General features: G+C 35.5%; 2 protein-coding genes and 1 pseudogene across 2 annotated transcripts; all 3 read right to left on the bottom strand.

The window, feature by feature from the left end:
• Positions 1-122: 122 nt before the first annotated feature.
• LOC125205106 (heat shock 70 kDa protein 15-like) lies at positions 123-5,029 on the bottom strand. Its single transcript, XM_048103922.1, has 10 exons — positions 4,880-5,029; positions 3,063-4,275; positions 2,454-2,681; positions 2,273-2,368; positions 1,822-2,019; positions 1,237-1,431; positions 1,021-1,167; positions 781-930; positions 583-713; positions 123-493 (listed from the first exon to the last, which is right to left on the bottom strand). Exons 2-10 carry the CDS (start codon positions 4,230-4,232, stop codon positions 295-297), a joined length of 2,514 nt encoding a protein of 837 aa, XP_047959879.1. The 5' UTR covers positions 4,233-4,275; positions 4,880-5,029; the 3' UTR covers positions 123-294.
• Positions 5,030-6,449: 1,420 nt separating this feature from the next.
• LOC125208218 lies at positions 6,450-11,048 on the bottom strand (annotated as a pseudogene).
• Positions 11,049-19,286: 8,238 nt separating this feature from the next.
• LOC125206479 (heat shock 70 kDa protein 15-like) lies at positions 19,287-23,943 on the bottom strand. Its single transcript, XM_048105729.1, has 5 exons — positions 23,909-23,943; positions 21,731-22,952; positions 21,191-21,412; positions 21,009-21,104; positions 19,287-20,144 (listed from the first exon to the last, which is right to left on the bottom strand). Exons 2-5 carry the CDS (start codon positions 22,892-22,894, stop codon positions 19,287-19,289), a joined length of 2,340 nt encoding a protein of 779 aa, XP_047961686.1. The 5' UTR covers positions 22,895-22,952; positions 23,909-23,943.
• Between the last annotated feature and the right edge of the window lie 200 nt (positions 23,944-24,143).

Below are 24,143 nucleotides of genomic sequence, written 5' to 3'. Positions count from 1 at the left end.
ACAAAAGCCAATAAATCGGGATTAAAGTCGATCATAGCCACAAGAGCAATGAGAGAAGCCATTAAGGATATTCTTCAAAAAAAAAATATACGCCATCACAGAGAGAGCTCTATGGACGAAAATACGGCAAAAATTCGATACATAAATAAAAATGAGAAGCAACTCAGAGACTCAACAGCCCTATAATATAATTCCTCACAAACTTAAATATAGTATTAAACATTTTCTCTTGCAGCAAATCCCAAAATCCGCCGATACAAAACACTGCTAAAATAAAGAATGCCTGCTGCATATTTATGCCGAGCTCGGCCCGCTCTCGGGTTTATCTGTTTCCATTGGCTCCGCAGCAGGCTGAGGGTCTTCACTTGCGGTACCAGCTTGGCCATTCTCTGTTGCTTGAGGAGATTCACCTCCCGAAGGCGCTGGGGAAGCTGGCTCGGGAGTGGATGGTTTCGCTGCTGGCTTCGGCTTCATCATGATCGGCCTACAGGACCTGTCAAAGAATATTGTGTTTTCTTGAGAAACTATAACGACCACCAATCTCAGAACGAATCAAAGATGCTGTATCCGTAGAAGATAAACCTGTCGAGAGATTCAGCCTTCTTCCTAACGTCAGCAGACAAGAGTACGGGAGGCGTGTACTTTGGGAGTGTATCCTGGTGCTGTTGCTTCTCTCTAAGCCAAGCTTCAGCTTCAACACAATCACTCAAAACCTGAAAACAAGACGGACTCAAGTGGTGTTCGATTTCAGAATAAGCAACGTGGAGTAGGGAAACACACCTTTTGTTTCTCGGCCAGGTCAATGTGATCAAACTTGGAATCGTTCGACATTGCTGCTTCCCTGTAACTGTTGATGCAATAAATAAGCTGGTTGATCACAGTTCCTCTCTCGGAATGCTCCTTGAAGCGCTCCTCGATGGGATCACCTTGCTAAAGGAGGGGAAACCGAAAATTGTCATTGTCAACTTTTAGACATGGGAGAAAAGAGGAGGAAAGAAGAGATGATAACACAAAATCCACCTTCTTGAGCTCATCCAGCTTAGCAATATAAACTCCTTTTGTTTCGTCCTCGCCATCCTCGTACAACCAATCTTCCACCTCCTGGAGTCTAGAAATAAGCTGCTCTCTATCTGATTCTGTCACGAACTCGTGTAATTTGTCATGAAGCTGTAGTCAGAAAGAATGGTCAGTACAAGAGGTTATGGTTGTCAGCAAAAGGCCAGTATTCATGCATACCTTGTTTCGCATGTCATAAACGTATGCCTCTACAGCATTCTTTTTATCTTTTGTTTCTTCCATAACACGATCCTGCAATGCCATCTCAAACTCCTTCTCCACAGCTTTTTGCACATCAGAAGCAGCGAGACCTCCATATATAATTTCTGATACAGGGACATTAGTTTTCTTAACCTTCTTCTTTGGTGCCTCAACCTAATGAAAATAGAACCAAGGGTAAACCTCAGGTTAGGGTATTGCTTTAAAACCATCTGTGTATAAATAAAGAGATAGATACCAATGTTAACCATTTACAAGGTGCCTAGCTAGCAGTAACAGTTATAGATGAATGCAAATCAGAAATTAAAGATTTTCCATAGATGTCTCAATGGAATCTGTCAGCCTATCAACATATCAACAATGAACTAATTAACTCCAAACAACCATACTTGGATATATATCTTTAAAGTTTGTTTATTGAGACATGGTTTCCAAAGTAATGTAAATTTCTAATTATTGAAAAACCTCAATATCTTTAATGGTTTGCGAAAAATATGCTCAATCATCAATTCATCATCACCAGGAAAATTGTCATCAGAAGCTAACCTTATTGGATTCCATCTGAGATGTCTTATCTCCTGATTCCGAGACACCATTTTCAGCTCCAGGACCATCGGTCTTAGCATCTTGCATATTGACATCAGTTTCAGTGCTGCTGGGATGAGCATCATCTGTTTCCATCTTGGTCTCCTCTTTAGCTGCCTCTTTCACAACTGGAACTTCCACCTCTTCCTCTTCTAAGAGCTGCAGCAAAGTATGCCAATTAAAACTTCAAGGGTAAAGAAAGAAATTTTCGCTTCTCACAGGAACTAGAATAGCAGGGATAACCTTAAGATTAATTATCACAGTAGACCAGTAAAACTGTTCACAATAAAAAATAAATGCATGTAAAAGAAAGCAACATAGTCTGGTTTACAGAACAAAATCTACAAAATTTATAAGCCTGTGATATCAATAGATATGGAAGGATCTAGTGAGCTTCACACTGAAATCTTACCACTGCAGACTCAACCGAGACAATGCCATGAAGATTCAGACGCACTTTGACCTTCAACTTTGCCCTTTCACCTTTTGTGGACTGGAAAGGTCCAATCTGCAGAGCCCATTAAGAAGATAAGCAACATATTAAGTGAGGGAAATACGTCTATAATGAATGGAAAGAAAGAAAAACAAGCTACCGTGTAAGTACTAATCTTTGGAGGTGTCTGTAATTCACTAGCATCGGCATATTGTACATCTACAGTAAAGGTCCCAGATCTGTAGAAAGTCAACGCCTTAATACTTGGTATGGGGTTACCCTTGGGGAATACAACAGTGCTCTGCTGATTATCAGCTGCTCCATTTTGTGTATCAGATGCAGATCCTTTCCATGACAAAGCAATGGAAAATGGAAAACTCTCATTAACCTAAACAAGGGAAGAGCATACATAAGTTAGTCCATTTAGAATGTGATAATTCTCCAAAGATAGCCCATTCTACAAAGCTAATATGCACTCTTAACATTTGAAATGCATATTACAAAATTGTTGCCAAGTACAATGATGACCATGTGAAAGATGATAAAGAAGGTATTCTTGACGGATCAACATAACCAAAGTAGATGAAATAAAGTTGCAGGATCACCCAAAGCATAATTGCATATACATCAATGTTGCATTAAAAACTATATCTAATATCACCAGCAGATAAAATAAAGCTCTGTAAACTAAGCAAAGGCAGCTAAATTACAAAAATAGCATCTCAATATCTCATTATAGTAATAAACAGATAGCTAGAGATATATTTACCTGAAAATCTCTAACTTTGAATGTGGGGCTGAGAATAGCACATTGAAGAGCACTGCCTTTTGCCACACATTCACTAGCATTCATTGTTCGTCTAGGCTCCTTTCCAAAAAACTCCGTCAATATTTTGATTATCGCTGGAACTCGAGAGCCTGAACCAACAACTTCAACAGAATGTATATCCTGAGTAGACAGTCCAGCATCAGCAAGAGCCTTCTCCAAAGGCTTTCTCACACGTTCCAAAATTGGAATACTAATCTGCTCAAACTCATCTCTCTTAATAAAACCTCTGACATCCTTCTCGTCCATCAAGCACTCGATGTTCAGAGGTGCCTCAGGATTTGCGCTAAGCATCTTTTTCAGCTTCTCACAAGCAGCACGCAATCTCAAGCAAGCCCTTGCATTTTGATAAACATCAATCTTGTATTCATCCTTGAACTTCGCAGCAAAATGTTGGAAAAGAACCTCATCAAAATCCCTTCCACCCAAACACTGATCATAAGAATGAGCCAATATCTTCAGCTGACCTTTCTTGAAGGCAGCAATGCATACTTGCATACTGGCATGACCAACATCGACAAATGCAACATTCATTGGTTCATTTTCAGGTAAATCAGTCTTGTAAATACCATAAGCTAATGCGGTAGCTGTTGTCTCATGAATGAGATGAAGAGGATGCAAACCAGCAATAGTTGCAGCATCTATAACAGCTCTTCTCTGCAGGTCAGTGAAGTAAACAGGTATCCCGATGCAGCAGTCCACAACGGCAGAATTTAAGTTCTTTTCTGCAATGATCTTCAAATCAGAAAGAACCATTCCTAAAAGCTGAGTAGGTGTGAAGGTCCTATTTTCTCCCAAATACTGAGCATTAATCAAGGGATATCCATCAGGCCCTTCAGTGACTGAAAATGGCAATGATTTGATATCCTTCTGCAGTTCAGGATCTGAAAATTTACGTCCAATAAAACGTTTTATCTGTGATATCGTATTTTTTGGATTCATCATACTTGATGCAGCCCCTGCTGTTCCAAGGAATCGCTGCTTCTCGCCAAAACATACGATAGCAGGAGTCTCGCGCTTGGACTCATCGTTGAGCACAACATCAATCCCTCTTTGCCTTGCAACAGCAACAACACCACTTTCATTGCCAACATCAAAACCTACCACACTCATGTTTGCTGCTAAGTCCCTTCTTTGGAAGGTGACAGGTATTTACCTGTATCATTAGCATTTTAAGATTTCAAGTTACCACCATTAATTCAACAATATGTATGCACCAGCACCATGATCCATCAGCCCTTTTCATTCATTAATCGAAAAATTTGCAAAAACCCAATACCCAACGAATAACAACCAAAAATAATTACTACTGCAATAAAGATGTACTAACTAATCTAAAAAATTGCAATAATCCAAGTATAAAAGAATTGAAATAATCCGATCCACCAACAGTAAACATTAGAAGAATGACAAAAAAAATTACAAATAGAAATCGAATTATAAGTCCACTTGCATCCAACTCAGTGCCAATCAGAAAACGAAGACATTCTCAAGCTCCAGTGCCTCAAAAACAATGATTCGTTACAAATCGAACTAAAACAACACCGCAGCAAACGAATTTGACCTAGGAAAAACTCGAGCTGCATCAAATCCAGTGAAGTGAATCCATATATACACATTTCCACTACCCGATTCCATCCATATAAAAGTCCACACAACACTACATATGCGTCAACGAAAAGCAAACCGATGCAACAATTAGATCTGAAAATTAAGGTGCGTTGCAGCATCAGCAATCGTGATTCCATAAGAAAAAGTACCTGAGAGCAGATCGACCGCGCCGCGGAGAGGAATTTGTGGGATTCTCTGTTTCTACGCTGGTGTGAGAGAGAGAATAAAAATGGAAAATAAATATCTAACAAAACATAGAAGAAGAATTGAGGGTTTGCGTCATTGTGTGGAGATGTCCAAAGTAAATATTTATTCACAATTAAAAGAAAAAACAAAAATGTCCAGTGCTGCGAGATTCGCCTACAAGGTACTTTGCCGCTTCTAGAATCATCCATTTTTTTTTATCTTTTAAAAATGCATATAATTGAAAAATTGACTGTTGCTGGGCTATATTTTTGGGCTTTTTTGAACAAATTGGGTTTTAGGTCACTCGTGTAAAACGTGCTTCATGTTTTTTGCTATAAAAAAATACACTATTTTAACTTAAATTCTACTAGTACTGTGATAAATTATTTGACTATGATAAACGGAAGGAAGTCTTATTTTTATTATTAAGTTTCTAATCGATTATTTATTGGATAGGTTGTGATTGTAAATTATCTGAACTTTTTAAAATTATCTTGAGTTTCGTACTATATTTCAATGAATTTAATATGCTGTAGATGAGAAGTATTATTTTTAAATGTTCATAGTTACCATTCAAATGGTACCTTTAGCCGTATATAAACAAACACATCTTGCAATTTTAGGACGTCACACGGAACAATTCATTCTTTGTGATTATCATTTTTAGACACGCTTGTATAAAAGGTCAAACATGATCTATTATTTTCGACATTAATTAACATAAAAGATAACTAAGTGAAAGTCTATCTCTAATCACAAAAAACAAGCTACCTACTTCTATTAAAACTCGTGACATTGAAGATGTTGCAGATGACACGTGTTATTTTTATAATATCCATATCAGTCATTCGAGTGATATCTTTAGCCGTATATAAACAAACACATCTTATCATTTAGGGCATCACACAAAACAATCCATGCTTTGTGATTTTCTTTTTTAACCATGCTTGTATAAAAAGGTCGAACATGATCTATCGTTTTCTACATTAATTAACATAAAAGATAACAAAGTGAAACCCTATCTCCACTAAAAAAACATGCTACCTAACTTTTATTAAAACTCTTGGAATTGAAGATATTGTAGATGAACGTGCTACTTTTATAATATCCATATTAAAACATGGTCCACTTTTTCTAAATTAACTACTAGTAGTCTAGTACTAATAAGTTCTCTAAAAATACAACAAAGCCAAACTCTTTCACTATTTACAAAACACACTAACATTAAAGATATTTTTATAACATACATATGGCATATCGACCATTAAAATGACATCTCTTAGTACACAAAGCAATGCACACCTTGCCATTTTAGAGAGTCACACAAAGCAACGAATGCTTCACATTTTCTTAACACACTTCCTTTATACTTTACCCTCATTTTGTTAGTAACTAATTTACCAATCCAATCAATAAGTCGGGATTCCGAATCAATCACCATAGGCACGCGCATTAATGATATTCCTCAAAAGATAAAACTCTTCAGAAAAATACAGATGAAATTAGATGCATAAAATAAAAACGAGAGGCAACTCCAAGATATTGTAAAACAAAAACAAAAATTAGATACACAAAGTAATATAATTCATCACCAACTGATTATATATACCCAAAACTGCTGAAACAAAGCTATATTTATGCATGCTGAGATTGGTTCGCTCTCGGGTTTATCTGTTCCCATGGGCCCTGTGGCAGGTTGAGCTTCTTCGTTTCCGATGCACGCTGCCATTCTCTGTTCCTTGAGGATATTCAACACCAGCGGGTGGATGGTTTTGCCGCTGGCTTTGGCTTTGGCTTTGGCTTTGGCTTCGTCATTATCGGCCTACAGAACCTGTCAAAGCATATCGTTTTTCTTGAGAAACTATAACGACCACCATCTAATAAATTTAATGTATCTGTCAAAGATAAACCTGTCGAGAGATTCAGCCTTCTTCCTAATGTCAGCTGACAAGAGAACGGGAGGCGTGTACTTTGGGAGTGTATCCTGGTGCAGCTGCTTCTCTCTAAGCCAAGCTTCAGCTTCAACACATTCATTTAAAACCTGAAGAGTTATAACAAGACGGACTCAAGTGGTGTTCGAAGTACTGTTTCCGAATAAGCAACGTGGAGTAGGGAAACACACCTTTTGTCTCACGGCCAGGTCAATGTGATCAAACTTGGAATCGTTCGACATTGCTGCTTCCCTGTAACTGTTGATGCAATAGATAAAATGGTCGATCACAGAAACTCTCGTCGAATGCTCCTTGAAGCGCTCCTCAATGGGATCACCTTGCTAAAGGAGGGGAAAACCGAAATTTGTCATTATCATCTTTTAGACATGGGAAAAAAGAGGAAAGAAGAGATGAAAACACGAAATCCACCTTCTTGAGCTCATCCAGCTTAGCAATATAAACTCCTTTTGTTTCGTCCTCGCCATCCTCATACAACCAGTCTTCCACCTCCTGGAGTCTAGAAATAAGCTGCTCTCTATCTGATTCTATCACGAACTCGTGATATTTATCATGAAGCTGCAGTCAGAAAGAATGGTTAGTATCAAGAGGTTGTGGCTGTCAGCAAAGGCCCATATTTTCATGCATACCTTGTTCCGCATGTCATAAATATAAGCCTGAATAGCATTCTTTTTATCTTTAGTTTCTTCCATAACACAATCCTGCAATGCCATCTCAAACTCCTCCTTGATAGCTTTCTGCATATCAGAGGAAGCGAGACCTCCATGTGTAATTTCTGCAAGATCGGCTACCTTACGTCGCTTGCACTCCTCATTCGGCATACACTTGAAGACAGAATCAATATGCTTGGCCATTTTCAGTGCAGCTGTATAGGTGGTGACGGTGGTTGGATCACGAATCTGCATACGGATCTGGGGATTCAATCCCCCTAGAAAAAATCCAAGATATTGCTTCTCGGTGAGTTCCGGAAGTTGAGCGAGGCGACCTTCGAATTCGGCAATATAGTCGTCGAGAGCCCCTTCTTGCGATGTGGTACGCAGCGACTCGTACCCGTCTAAAGTTGGTTCGGACCCAAAACGAATGAGAAGCTCGTCGGTAAACTGGTCCCACGTGAGGTCAGGGCTGCGGCGGAGGAGTAACTGGATCCAAGACATCACGGGGCCGGAGAGTGCGGTCAAGGCAAGCTCGACGCGTTTCTCCATTGGTGTCTTGTGGACTAGAAAATAGTGATCTGCACTAGCGAGCCATGGGAGCGCGTTGCTACCATCAAACTTAGGAAGGTCTATCGTTTGTTGATGTGGCAGAGTTGCCGATTCCTCAGCTGCTGTTGACTCTTTGAAACCTATGCGGCTGCCCAAGGCAGCAATTTGTTTATTAATTAGGTCGAACTTTGCCTCGATCGCTGAAGTGCGAGCAGCCTGATCCTCCATTGCCCTCTCTAATCCTTCGAGCCTAGCTTCCGTGTTCTGTGTTCGATCCACGTTCACCGCACCAAAAAGAAGGAATATCACACGGACAGAATATAAAGAACAGATCAGCAGCCAATAAAATCAAAACCAAAGATTACATTGTAACTCAGCTCCTACTCAAGCTCTACCAAATAAACCTATTTCTAAGACTACACCAATAACAAGACTCTTTAAGCAAATCAACAACTAATAAAATCATAACAAAAGATAACTACTCCTAATCTGCACCAAAATCAGCAAGGATAATCATCTCATCATCACAACATAAATTGTCATTTAAAGCTAACCTTATCCATTTCCATCTGAGATTTCTTATCTCCTGATTCTAGGACACCATTTTCAGCTCCAGGGCCATCCGTCTTAGCGTCTTGCATATTGACATCAGTTTCAGAACTACTGGGATGAACATCATCTGTTTTCATCTTGGTCCCCTCTTTAGCTGGCACTTTCACAACTGGAACTTTCACATTCCCCCGTCTTTGATCTGCAGCCAGGTATGCCAAATAAAATTTCGAGGGTAAAGTCGTAAAGATAGTAACAATCTCTTCCCCACACGAATTAAATAGCCGGGATAACCTTAAGATTAATCATCAAAGTAGACCAATGAAACTGCACATATCCCAAATAAACTCACTTAAATTTGCTTCAGTTCCTATTATAATATTTATAAATTATAATTGTAAACCATAACATGCAACTCAATAGATAAAGAAGGATTAGTGAGCTTCACACTGAAAGCTTACCATTGCAGACTCGATCGAGGCAATTCCATGAATATTCAAACGCACTTTGAGCTTCAACTTTGCCCTTTTACCATTTGTGGACTGGAAAGGTCCGATCTGCAGAGCCCAGTACAAGAAAAGGTCATGTGTAAAGTAAGGGAAGCATATGTAATAGTGACAGGAAAGAATGCACAACAAGCTACCATGTAAGTACTAATATTCGGAGGTTCACTGTCGTCAATATAGTGTACATCTAGAGTGAAGGTGCCAGATCTGTAGAAAGTCAGTGCCTTAACACTTGGCATGCAGTTACCGGGGTGAAATACGAGAACGTTCTTGTGCAAATCAGCTGCTCCAGTTTGTGTATCATCAGGGGCAGGCATATTCCATGATAAATAAATGGGAAATGGAAAACTCTCAATAACCTACACGAGGGAAAAGCATACATAAGTCGGTCGAATTATCATGTACTAATAATTTTCTAAAGATCACCCACTCTACAAAACTAGTATGAAAGCAGTTGTTTGAAGTGCATAAGATAAATGCGTAGACACTACAAAACCGCGGTATTAAAAAATTGTTTAAACAAGTTGGTGATAACAAGTACAATTACAGCTACACAAAACAGGACTAAGGAAATATTCTTGAGAAATCAACATAACCAAAGTAGATGAAATAAGGTTGTGGATCACACAATTGCATATACATCAATGTTGCATTATAATAAAAATTATATACCTATTATTACCTGCAGATATAATAAAGCACTCAAAACTGAAAACTGTGGTCATACTAGTGAACAGATTCCTGGAGTAACACTTACCTGAAACTCTTGAACTTGAAATGTTGGGCTGAGAATAGCACATTGCAGAGCACTGCCTTCCGCCACACATTGACTAGCATTCATAGTTTGTCTAGGCTCCTTTCCAAAAAACTCGGTCAATATTTTGATTATCGCTGGAACTCGAGAGCCTGAACCAACACCTCAATAGAATGTATATCCTGGGTAGTCAGTCCAGCACCAGCAAGAGCCTTCTCCAATGGCTTTCTCACACGTTCCAAAATTGGAATACTAATTTGCTCAAATTCATCTCTCTTAATAAAACCTAAAACATCCTTCTCGTCCATTAAACACTCGATGTTCAAGGATGCCTCAGCATTTTCACTAAGGACCTTCTTCAACTTCTCACAAGCAGCACGCAATCTTAGACAAGCTCTTGCATTTCGATAAACATCAATATCATATTCATCCTTGAATTTCGCAGCAAAATGTTGGAAAAGCACTTCATCAAAATCCCTTCCACCCAAACACTGATCATAAGAATGAGCCAATATCTTCAACTGACCTTTCTTGAGGGCAGAAATGCATACTTGCATACTGGCATGACCAACATCGACAAATGCAACATTCATTGGTTCGTTTTCAGGTAAATCGGTCTTGTTAATACCATAAGCTAGGGCGGTAGCTTTTGTCTCATGAATGAGATGAAGAGGGTTCAAACCAGCAAGGGTCGCAGCATCTATAACAGCTCTTCTCTGCAGTTCGGTGAAGTAAACAGGTATCCCAATACAGCAGTCTACAACGGCAGAATTTAAGGTCTTTTCTGCAATGATCTTCAAATCAGAAAGAACCATTCCTAAAAGCTGAGTAGGTGTGAAGGTCCTATTTTCTCCCAAATACTGAGCATGAATCAAGGGATGTCCATCAGGCCCTTCAGTAACTGGAAATGGCAATGATTTTAAATCCTTCAGCAACCCTGCATCAGAATATTTGCGTCCAATGAAACGTTTGATTTGTGATATTGTATATTTTGGATTCATCGTACTTGATGCAGCCCCTGCTGTTCCAAGGAATCGCTGCTTCTTGCCAAAACATACCACAGCAGGAGTTTCAAGCTTGGGCTCATCGTTGAGCACACCATTGATACCTATTTGTCTTGCAACAGCAACAACACCACTTTCGTTCCCAACACCAAAACCTACCACACTCATGTTTACTGTAGTGCAGCAAAGTCGCTCTGCAACGTGACACGTATTTACCTGGAATCCTGGATCATTAAAATTTTGAAATTTCTTATGACCACCTAAAAAACAATAATGGATATGTATAACTAGCATGATTCCATGAACACCTCCCTTCATTAATTTGAAGATTTGCAAAAATCTGATAAATAGTAATAATATACATGAAGTGCAAGAATCCGATCTGTGAACAGTATACATTAGAAGAATAACAAAAAAGCCAAGACGAGTGAAGGCATTTACAACAGAGATCAAGCCCTCGTAATTCACAACAACTTTTCTTAAAACTTTTAACTAAATAAACTATCATAAAATTTAATACTCCGTATTAGTTAAACTTCATTCAAAACATAAATTCAATATGCTAATAAAGAAGAAGTGCAAAAAAATTTATTAAACCAATATATCGGGAAAATTGAAAATAAAAGGCAAAATAATAATGTTGGATGAATCGATCGAACGTGAAGAGCAAGCCACAAAATTTTGTTTCGTAATGTTGGCCTGCCATCCTACGCCGAAATATCAAACTAAATTCTCTTCCACTCTTTGGGCCGATCAACATCTCATGCACATATTGCGGTATCAGAAAACTAAATCCATATGCTCATACTTTGCAACGAACTCAAAGTAAATGAAAGATAATGTCCAAGCGAATACACAAACTTGGTCAAAATTTGATGGAGTGAATCAACAAATGCACATTTCTACCACCGAATTGCATTCATTTAAAGTCCACACAGCACAACATATGCGTCAATCAAACAATAGGAGAATCAATCGGTGCAGCGATTAGGTCTGGAAAACAACGTAAGCTGCAGCACCATCAATGGATATTCAGTAAGAGATAACAGTAGTATACTACCTGAGAGCAGTCGAGCGCGCCGCCGAACTAATTTGTGGAATTTTACTCTTTCGTCGATACTGTGAGTGAGAATGAGAGTGAGAATGAAAAATACACACTTCTATAAAACGAACGTCGTTTGGGCTTCTGCGTCGTAACTAAGCGTAATCGTGCCACACGTTTGACTGTTCGAGTATTTTTTAACTTCATATTTTCACTTAAAATTGATCATACTATTTGTCATTTTAAAATGTCTATAGACTAATTCAATTCTATTTTAGGATTTTTTTTTTTCACCAACAATGCATCCAATCACTTTTTCGTTTAAAATATTGTTTATTTTCTAATGGACTAGTTTAGTAATCTATGTTGGAGTATGTATTATATCGTTAATTTTTTTTGTTGGAACAAATTTTTCTTAAAAAAAAATATGACGATTGGAATATCAATACGATAGTCGAAATTAAAGGTGCATAATCAGTTACAAACTTTTTAAGTTACTGGCTCTACTAACTCAACATATAAGTTACTAGCTCTACTAACTCATTTAGGTTGAGTATTAAAAATGTTAATACAATAATATCAAAATATCAACATATAATTTTTTTGACATTTCAATATATTGTGTTAACATTTTAATGTCATTGTATTAATATTTATAATACATTTGCATTCATTTAAAGTCCACACAGCACAACATATGCGTCAATCAAACAATAGGAGAATCAATCGGTGCAGCGATTAGGTCTGGAAAACAACGTAAGCTGCAGCACCATCAATGGATATTCAGTAAGAGATAACAGTAGTATACTACCTGAGAGCAGTCGAGCGCGCCGCCGAACTAATTTGTGGAATTTTACTCTTTCGTCGATACTGTGAGTGAGAATGAGAGTGAGAATGAAAAATACACACTTCTATAAAACGAACGTCGTTTGGGCTTCTGCGTCGTAACTAAGCGTAATCGTGCCACACGTTTGACTGTTCGAGTATTTTTTAACTTCATATTTTCACTTAAAATTGATCATACTATTTGTCATTTTAAAATGTCTATAGACTAATTCAATTCTATTTTAGGATTTTTTTTTTTCACCAACAATGCATCCAATCACTTTTTCGTTTAAAATATTGTTTATTTTCTAATGGACTAGTTTAGTAATCTATGTTGGAGTATGTATTATATCGTTAATTTTTTTTGTTGGAACAAATTTTTCTTAAAAAAAAATATGACGATTGGAATATCAATACGATAGTCGAAATTAAAGGTGCATAATCAGTTACAAACTTTTTAAGTTACTGGCTCTACTAACTCAACATATAAGTTACTAGCTCTACTAACTCATTTAGGTTGAGTATTAAAAATGTTAATACAATAATATCAAAATATCAACATATAATTTTTTTGACATTTCAATATATTGTGTTAACATTTTAATGTCATTGTATTAATATTTATAATACATTGTGTGATGAGTTAGCGACTTAAAAAGTCAGCAATATAATATGTAATGTATCCTTGAAATTACATTTATATGTAATATCCACACAAGTTATGCCCCATAAACATTTATATAGCCTAAGTTGTATTCATAAGGCAAAACACATCTCTAAGTCCTTGTACTTTAATTATTTATTTCAGTAGGTCCTTATACATTTTTTTTGTTTTAGTAAGTCCTTGTACTTTTATATTTGATATATTATAATCCGTATTTAATCATTAACTTTTCCGTTATAAAATAACACATTATATATTAATTATTTAAATATATTCCACCTAATATCCTAGTTGGAAATTATGAACCTAACATAAATAAAAGATACTGTATTAGGTGGAATATATTTAAATAATTAATATATAATGTGTTATTTTATAATGGAAAAGTTAATGGTTAAATAAAGATTAGAATATATCAAATATAAAAGTACAAGGATTTACTAAAACAAAAAAATTATATAAGGACCTACTGAAATAAACAATTAAAGTACAAGGACTTAGAATTGTGTTTTGCCTATTCATAACTATTCGAACTTCATCTTATCTATACAGTATCTTTTAATGCATGAAACATGTGTTTGGTGACACATAATAATTTATAATATCCATATCCACTATTCAAAAGACATTTTAACAGATTGACGAAAAAACCACTATTAGAGCATCTCCAAGGGGGAAAGGTATATTGAGAAGGTATATTTCTCATTTACCTCCTCAAAAAGGTTATTATACCTTCTTAAAAAGTAATGGACTCCAAGGAAAGAAGGTAAATTCAAAAAGCAAATAAAATAACTAACTTTATACCTTTTCTATCAAGAAGAGGTAAAGATACCTCCTCAAAATAAAAGAAGGTATAATACCTCCTCAAATACCCTTTCCCTTGGAGCATGAAATTTTATGAAGAAGAGGTAAAAATGGTAGTTATTTCTCTTTACCTCTCCATTTACCCTCTCCCTTGGAGTTGCTCTGGGGAAAGGTATATTGAGAAGGTATATTTCTCATTTACCTCCTCAAAAAGGTTATTATACCTTCTTAAAAAGTAATGGACTCCAAGGAAAGAAGGTAAATTCAAAAAGCAAATAAAATAACTAACTTTATACCTTTTCTATCAAGAAGAGGTAACTTCAAAATAAAAGAAGGTATAATACCTCCTCAAATACCATTTCCCTTGGAGCATGAAATTTTATGAAGAATAGATAAAAATGATAGTTATTTCTCTTTACCTTTCCATTTACCCTCTCCCTTGGAGTTGCTCTTGATAAGACGTTTTTCTTTATCCTATAGTTTCATTTAAATTCACACAAACCAAACACTAACTTTTACTAAAACTTATACTGCACCAAGACATGCGCTATTTTCCGAGACGTGGTATTTACTTTTCCATTCTACTAAGGGCAGGTTACTGTTAATGAACTAATTCAAAATAAAAGTTAATCAAGGACAACAAAATAAATATACATGAAATATGTTGAAAATCAAGATTTGAATTGGAATGGAGAAATCTTCATTAGAGGAGGAAGAAGAAACTGTGAAGAAGAAATGTTGACTAAAGAAGGAGAGAAAGGGAATATTCATTAATGACTACGTCTATACATATATAAAAGAGCAGTTTTGGTGTTATTTACAAAACTATCATTTTAATTTAAAAAATAAAAATTTAATAGAATTAGTTTTTGTTAATAAATTTCTCCATCTTAACTGGCCGTTTCAGAAAATTATCATAATCTTAATTAAGCTAACGTTACATTATTTAGAAGGTCAATTTAATCAATCGACATTATTTGAAAGGTCTAAACAATTACTACTACAATTGATTTAAGTTTCAATAGTGGACATACTAAAAGTCACTGTGGAAAGAATACCAAAAGCTATAACAATCTTCTATAAATTCCAATGTAATTGTGACAATTACCACGTTCACCAGGCCGATGAGGTCAGCACATAAACCAAGCTTTGTTTATCTGAGTGCTACAAAAGCAATGTGAAGGAAGCATAGATGAAGGAGGAAGAGATAAAAGCGGGAAGAATGTAGGGGCGTTGATTTCTTATTATTCTAACCCTAGAGATTGTATTATATCATTAGGTTGTTTATTGTTGGAGGATAAATGAACAAATAAGTTTCTTCGAGCTTAAATATTTTTGTTCTCAAGTCCAACATCATAATGAGTTTTATCTTATAGTGTAGATGACTAAAAATTGGGTTGATGATAGTTTTTTAGTATTACGTATTTTAGGTACAAAATTGTAGGAGTATACTATTGATGGATTAGTGATTAACTTACAAATAAAGACATATTTAGTTATCAATTAATTAAAAGCAAAAAAGAATATTATATTTTTTATGTGTTTACAATTTTTGTTAGGTATCCAAAATATTTTAATTAATATTCATGAGTTTATTTAATAAGTGATTTTTTCCGGTGCATAATTATTTTTAATGTCATGTGGAGTACTACATTTTAGAATAAATACAATGTGTCATGTATAGCATTGGTTTTTATTTTATTTAATTAATTTATAATTTTAATTATTGTTTGGGAAAATTAACAAAAATGCCATTGTGGTTAATTTAAATGCATATTATAAATAATAGTGGTATAATTTTTCTACGCATTTGATTTTGGTTGATATCTACATTATTGTAAAATTAGATTAAATTTTTATCTTTTTAATCTTCAATTTTTTGTGATTATCCAAGATCTTAAAAGAACAAGAAAACTATATAATACTCCATATGACATGATATTTATAATAATGCTAGCTATTTTATAGTATTAGTATTGTGGTGTATTTTATGTAATTTTTATATATTAATAATATATTTCATGTATTTTTATTTTAAAGATAGTGAAATTTGTATTCAATTTTTAGTATATTTAATATATAAATACAATTAATAAACAAATTATGTTAAATTATTTACTTTATGAAGTTGTTGTAGTTGGATATATATCATGGGCTTGAAAGAATTATTAAGGAGTTATCTTAGCCGTTTAACATAAATATGATATTTAAAAACTGTTATAAAATTAGATACACAAAATTAATGAAATTAATAGGTGAATTGTTGATTGATTCACAACTAATAATATTAATGAGTGCCAATTTAATTTTTAATTTATGGAATCGATGAGATTAATGAAAATAATGGTATTTAAATAATACAACGCATAATCAATAATGTAATGGGAATAGTGGTATTTAAATATTTATATAATATAGTACATGTTTTGAGCTATTTTCCTATTACAGTAAAATTGAATTCCAATGTTTTATTTGAACAGTAAAAGTGAACTAAATGTTGGTTGACTTGCAACTTTAGTGGCACAATATTTACATTATTGTATCAGTAAGGATTATCAATGTAAGATATCAAATACAGATTTAAACCCCCAAAATAGAATAAGTGATCAACAAATTAAAATTGAACTGGGACCAATGGAGAATTTTATTGATATATGGATCATTTGTTGGTCATGATGAATATATTTTAAAGTTAAGGGTTTAGGATTTAGGTTTCAAGGTTTGAGTTTTTAGTGTATAGGGTCACTATATTGCAATAAAATGAAGCTTGACTAGGAAGTGTCTCACCAGTGCAATCTTAAATTATAGCTTTTGATAAACAAAATCTTAAATCTCATTATGAGAAGTGGTAATTATACATTCTTTAGGTTTTTTTATTTTGTGTGATGTAAATTTGTTTTATTTTTTAGTCTCACGGTCAGAGTCATTTTTCCATTTTACAAATGTACAATATTATTTTCCACATATTTATATTTTAGTTGAATCTCAACATGATCACGTTAAAATGTCGAAACATATTTGTGTTGACATTTTAATAAACTGTGTTGACATTTAAATATCAATGTCAACATAATGTATTAAATTATCAACTTAAGTTTATGTTGACAATTCAGTATCATCGTGTTGACATTTTTAATACATTGCATTGATGAGTTAGCAAGTTAGCAACTTAACAAAAGTTAGCGACAGATCACACCCCTGTGGTCATATTTATTAAAAATATGGAAATGTACCTAGATTTTTTTTTTCAAACTTGCTATATCCATATGTGTGTCTTTCAATATTTATGTACAGTTTTCAATATTATCATTATATAATAAAACTTTCTCATCTCAAATTTGTGACACAAATTGTAACAAAATTCACTAATTTAATCAAATGTATTATTTAAATTTATTATTAAATACACTATAATTTTAGACCTCATATAATTTATTATTTCAAAAAATATTTCATATTTGAAGAGAACAAAGTGGACCGTGCATAGCACGGGTGTGATACTAATTTTAATAAAAGTTGACTAGAAACTTACAATAATATGGAGTACCTTATATATAGGCTGGATAAATATTAAATTAATTAATTAAAAGCTACTAATTACATTTTTGTTTTTCTATTTCAACAAAATAAAATGTAATACTGTAAAATTTGAGCCCATTGAATGTTAGTAAAATAAAATCAATTAGTCGAATCACACCGTAATAGCTAGAACAAAATTTGACAGCCACACGTCTGTTGAAATGGGCCGGCTGGCTGCTGTCAGCCCAAACAATGTAGGCCCAGAAGCACAGCCCAAACCAATCTACTCGCTCCAAAAAAACGGCGGGAAAATTGGTATTTTAAGATTTGAATTACCAGTTACCACCATCAATAACATGCAAAGCCTTAACTACCATGATTCCATGGACCCTTTCCATTCACTAATCGATTTTTTTCCAAATACCGAACACCCATCTAATAACAACAAAAAATAATTCCAATATATATATAATTATTACAAAGTGATCAATCACTAACTCATCATTTAATTGCTAACTGCAACTAATTTAAGACTATAAGATTTTAAAAAACTTGTGGTCTACAATTTTTAGGTGTAATTTTCGTTTTTATTAATTAAATCAAAAAAGATAAAAAAAAACTATCAACTTAGGGTTTTGGATGAAAATGTCAATATAGTGTTTCAAAATATCAACACAATGCTTTGAGAATGTCAACACAATGCTTTGAAAATGTTAACACATTGCTTATATTGACATTCTACATGTATTATATTGACATATTTTATATACTATGTTGACATTTCTGCTGTATGAAAAAATTTAAAATTTTTGAATTTTTTTTCAAATTTTGACGTCGGAACATATGCAAGTGCTCGTCAGAATCCTTATAAAATTATCTTTAATTTGATAAATGTTGTGCGAAAAAATAATTTAAATTGAGAAAGTTATATATATTTTAAAGTTATGAGATATTTTTCAAAAGCTAGTTACAACTAATTTGTTGTAAATTGACCTTGATACACTTATTGACATTTTTTGTTGATCGTATTGAGTATTGACATTTCGGGATTGATGATCTATTCTAGGCCTTTAATTTGAATATCTAATGGCTATTATTTAGTTGTAGTTAACAATTAAGTATTGAGTTAGCAATATAACACTCCCATGTCATCGTTAAACTAAAAATTACAATAATCAGCAATATAACACTTCCATGTAATCATTAAACTAAAAATTATAATAATCAGATCTGCCAGCAGTATACATTAGAAGAATGACATACAAGCTGGGGCGAGTCACTCTCTTGGCCTGACATCTCATGCACATAGTGTCAACAATTTTTATAAAACTCAGTGCCGAATTAAAATGAGACTATTAATGATAGATAAAGAGAATACATTCAGTAGCTAGCACACATACTACCCATATAAAGTATCATACGCTCATATGAAATTAAATCACACCATGTTTCCAAAAAAAAAAACAAGTAAAAAGGTTCAGTTTTAAACTATCCATGAGCACAAGAAATAGTAGAACTCCACTCCTATTCAAACTCTACTATATATTCATTTTTAGAGGCAAGCTGGCCTACGTCGATTGAACTCCTCAATATGCTTCGCCATTTGGAAAGCATCTGCATAGGTGGTGATGGTGGGATCTTGTATCTGCATACGGATGTTGGGCTTCAGCCCCCTTAGAAATAATCCAAGATATTGCTTCTCAGTGAGCTCCGGAAGTTGAGCGAGGCATACTTCGAATTCCGCAATATAGTCGTCGAGAGACCCTTCTTGGGACGGGGTAGGCAGCGCCTCGTACTCGTCTAAGGTCAGATCAGACCCAAAACGAATGAGAAGCTCGTCAGAAAACTGATCCCACGTGAGGTCAGGGCTGCGGCATTGGAGGAACTGGATCCAAGACATCGCGGGGCCGGAGAGTACGGTCGAGGCAAGCTCGACCCGCTTCTCCATTGGCGTCTTCTGGACTAGAAAATACTGATCTGCACTAGCTAGCCATGCGAGCACGTCGCTGCCATCAAACGTAGGAAGGTCCATCGTTTGTTGGTGTGGCAGAGTTGTGGATTCCTCAGCTGCTGCACAGGATGTTGACTCCTCGAGACCTATGTGGCTGCCCAAGGCAGTAAAATGTTGCATGATTAGGTCGAGCTGGAATTTTTGAGTGGCTGCCAGATTGTCGAACTTTGCCTCGATCGCTGAAGTGCGAGCGGCCCGATCCTCCATCGCCATCGCTAATCTTTCAAGCATAGCTGAGGTGCGAGCGGCCTGATCCTCAATTGCCATCGCTAATCCTTCGAGCCTAGCTGAAGTGCAAGCAGCCTGTTCCTCCTTCGCTAATCCTTCGAGCCTAGCTGAAGTGTGAGCAGCATGATCCTCCATAGCCTTTTCTAATCCTTCGAGCCTAGCTTCCATGCTCTGTGCTCGATCCACGTTCACCGCACCAAGCAGAAGGAATATCAGATGGACAGAATATGAAGAACAGGTCAGCAACCAATAAAATCATAACCAAAGAAGATTACATAATGACTCAACTCCTACTCAAGCTCTACCAAATAAACCCATACGAGCTGCAGCAAGGTAGGCAAATTAAAATTTCAGACTCTTCCCAACAGGAACTAAATAGCAGGAATAACCTTAAGATTAACTATCGCAGTAGACCAATGAACTGTTCATATCCCAAAATAAACTCACTTAAATTTACTCCAGTTCCTATCAGAATATTTATCTTTATTGGCGCAACAGGAACTAAATAGGAACTAAATAGCAGGAACTAAAATTTCAATCTCTTCCCAACAGGAACTAAATAGCAGGAATAACCTTAAGATTAACTATTGCAGTAGACCAATGAACTGTTCATATCCCAAAATAAACTCACTTAAATTTACTCCAGTTCCTACCAGAATATTTATCTTTATTGGCGCAACAGGAACTAAATAGGAACTAAATAGCAGGAACTAAAATTTCAATCTCTTCCCAACAGGAACTAAATAGCAGGAATAACCTTAAGATTAACTATTGCAGTAGACCAATGAACTGTTCATATCCCAAAATAAACTCACTTAAATTTACTCCAGTTCCTACCAGAATATTTATCTTTATTGGCGCAATAAACATGCCATTCTCAGTACTCAATGATGGATCGGCAATGAGCATAAGAATATAAATGCAAGTAAAAGAAAGCACAATAGTATGGTACACAGCACAAAATCTAAGAAATTTATGAGCTTGTGAGATCATTAGATACATAAGGATCAAGTGAGCTTCACAACAAAAGCTCACCATTGTAGCCTCGATCGAGACAACGCCATGAAGATTCAGATGCACTTTGACCTTCAACTTTACCTTTTCACCTTTTGTGGACAGGAAAGGTTCAATCTGCAGAGGCCAGTAAGAGGATATGCCATATGTTAAGTAAGGGAAACACATGTAATAGTGAATGGAAAGAATGCACAAAAAGCTACCGTGTAAGTACTAATATTCGAAGGTTCACTGCCATCCAAATGCAGTACATCTATCGTGAAGGTGCCAGATCTATAGAAAGTTAACTCCCTAAGGCATGGCATGGGGTTACCAGGGGGGAAAAAGACAGAGCTCTGCCACCTATCAGCTGCTCCAGTTGGTGTATCATCAGGGGGAGGTAATTTCCATACCAAAACAATGAGAAATGGAAAACTCTCGGTAACCTAAACGAGGGAAGAGTATACATACGTCAATCCAATTACCATGTGATAACTGATAATATATCACACAACTCTACAAAGCAGTGTGAACTCAGCCGTTTGAAAATGAAACGCATAAGATAAATGTGTGAACCTACAAAACCATATTACCAAAATCGTTTTAACAAGTTGTTGATGACAGCAAGTACAATGATACCACATGAAAGAAACTAAGAAAATATTATTGACTAATCAACATAACCAAAGTAGATGGAATAAAGCTGTGGATCACCCAATGGCATATACATCAATGTTGCATTAGATTCCTGGAGTAACATTTACCTGAAAATTTTGGACTTTTAGTGTGGGGCTGAGAATAGCACATTGCAGAGCACTGCCTTCCGCCACACATTTACTAGCATCCATTGTTCGTCTAGGCTCCTTTCCAAAAAACTCTGTCAATATTTTTGTGATCATGGGAACTCGAGAGCCTAAACCAACAACTTCGACAGAATGTATATCCTGGGTAGTCAGTCGGGCACAAGCAAGAGCCGTCTCCAAAGGCTTTCTCACACGTTCCAAAATTGGACTACTAATCTGCTCAAAATTATCTCTCTTCATAAAACCTATAACATCCTTTTCGTCCTCGTCCATAAAACACTGGATGTTCAACGACCCCTCGGCATTTACACTAAGGACCTTCTTCAACTTCTCACAAGCAGCACGCAGTCTTAGGCAAGCACTTGCATTTTGATAAAAATCAATCTTGTATTCATCCTTGAATTTTGCAGCAAAATGTTGGATAAGCACTTCATCAAAATCCCTTCCACCCAAACACTGATCATAAGAATGAGCCAATATCTTCAGCTGACCTTTCTTGAAGGCAGCAATGCATACTTGCATACTGGCATGACCAACATCAACAAATGCAACATTCATTGGTTCATTTACAGGCAAGTCAGTCTTGTAAATACCATAAGCTAAGGCAGTAGCTGTTGTCTCATGAATGAGATGAAGAGGGTTCAAACCAGCAATGGTTGCAGCATCTATAACAGCTCTTCTCTGCAGATCAGTGAAGTAAACAGGTATCGCGATGCAGCAGTCAAAAACAGCAGCATTTAAGTTCTTTTCTGCAATGATCTTCAAATCAGAAAGTACCATTCCTAAAAGCTGAGTAGGTGTGAAGGTCCTATTCTTCCCCAAATATTGAGCATGAATCAAGGGATATCCATCAGGCCCTTCAGTGACTAAAAATGGCAATGATTTGATATCCTTCTGCAAAACAACATCCGAAAATTTGCGTCCAATAAGACGTTTGATCTGTGATATTGTGTATATTGGATTCATCATACTAGCTGTTCCAAGGAATCGCTGCTTCTTGCCAAAACATACAACAGCAGGAGTTTTGTGCTTTGGCTCATCGTTGAGCACAGCATTGATACCTATTTTCCTAGCAACAGCAACGACACAACTTTCGTTCCCAACATCAAAACCTACCACACTCATGTTTACTATAGTGCTTGAAGGTACAGCAAAGTCGCTTTGCAATGTGACACGTATTTACCTGGATCATTAAAATTTTGAAAGTTTTAGTGACCATAAAAAATAGTAATAATGGATATGTACCAAATTTAACTAGCATGATACATGAACACCTCCCGTCATTAATTGAAGATTTACAAAAATCTGATACCCAATGCTTTACAAAAGATAATAATAATATAAACGAAATGCAATAATCCGATTATACATTAGAAGAATAACAAACAAGTCGAGATGAGGTAAAACATACACACGTACACAACATAGATCGAGCCCTCTAAATTCCCTTACACTATTAATGTGCTCAAAACAACTTTCCCTTAAAACTTTTAACTCAATAAACATCATTAAATCTCTTAGTTCAATAAACATTATAAAATTTAAAATTTGTTAAACTTCATCAAAAACTTAATCCCAATATGCTAATAAAATATGAAAAAGATTAAAAAAAATAGGCAAAAATGAAAATGAAAGGCAAAATAATAATGGTAGAGGAACTGAATTCCGAACCAAGGTGAAAACTACTACAAATTTTTTTTACTCCTACATATTTTACCACTAAGCTACAAATTTCGGTTCGGATATGTTGGCCATCCTACGCCGAAATTTTAGTCATTCACATTTTACTCCTACAAATTTTATGTTAACTTCCTCCCCACATCGAAAATGTGGGTGAGAGTGATTATAAATATGATAATTCAACCAAGTTTAACCATGCACATGTTGCCGTATCAGAAAATTAAATTTATATTCTAATCAGCACTCATACTTTGCAACGAAATCAAGGTAAATGAGAGAATCAACAAACTTCGGCAAATTTGATGAAGTGAATCAACAAATGCACATTTTCTACTACCGGATTGCACCTCATTTAAAGTCCACACGATACAACATATGCGTCAATATGAAAATCGATTAGGTCAGAAAAATAGCGTAAGTTGCAGCACCATCAATCGGGATTCAGTTTGAAAAAAATACCTGAGAGCAGAGCGCGCTGCGGAACGTAATTTGTGGGATTTTTCCCTCTCGACGATACTGTGAAGTGTCAAGTAAATGTAGCTTCTTCGCGACGCTTTGTTTTGACGTGATCGTGGTACACGTTTGTGTATTAGTGGAGGGAGTGGAGTGACTATATTCGTGTTTAATTTTATTGCAATTTTTTATTTGAAATTTGATAATTTGGCTTTAAATTGTTCATTTCACCTGGTTGGAT

Source organism: Salvia hispanica, chromosome 2, assembly GCF_023119035.1.
Source record: "Salvia hispanica cultivar TCC Black 2014 chromosome 2, UniMelb_Shisp_WGS_1.0, whole genome shotgun sequence".
NCBI classification, from domain to species: Eukaryota; Viridiplantae; Streptophyta; class Magnoliopsida; order Lamiales; family Lamiaceae; genus Salvia; species Salvia hispanica.
Note: the sequence above shows the minus strand (reverse complement) of the source record. Positions and strands in the feature narration are given on the sequence as shown.

Coding starts and splice junctions, on each gene's coding strand:
- LOC125205106 (XM_048103922.1), bottom strand. CDS start 4,232: ATGAGTGTGGTAGGTTTTGATGTTGGCAATGAAAGTGGTGTTGTTGCT. Junction 714..780: donor ACCTGGCCGAGAAACAAAAG/GTGTGTTTCCCT, acceptor TCTTGTTTTCAG/GTTTTGAGTGATTGTGTTGA. Junction 494..582: donor AAGGCTGAATCTCTCGACAG/GTTTATCTTCTA, acceptor ATTCTTTGACAG/GTCCTGTAGGCCGATCATGA.
- LOC125206479 (XM_048105729.1), bottom strand. CDS start 22,894: ATGAGTGTGGTAGGTTTTGATGTTGGGAACGAAAGTTGTGTCGTTGCT. Junction 21,413..21,730: donor TAAAAGTCCAAAATTTTCAG/GTAAATGTTACT, acceptor TCCCTCGTTTAG/GTTACCGAGAGTTTTCCATT. Junction 20,145..21,008: donor TCTCGATCGAGGCTACAATG/GTGAGCTTTTGT, acceptor GATCGAGCACAG/AGCATGGAAGCTAGGCTCGA.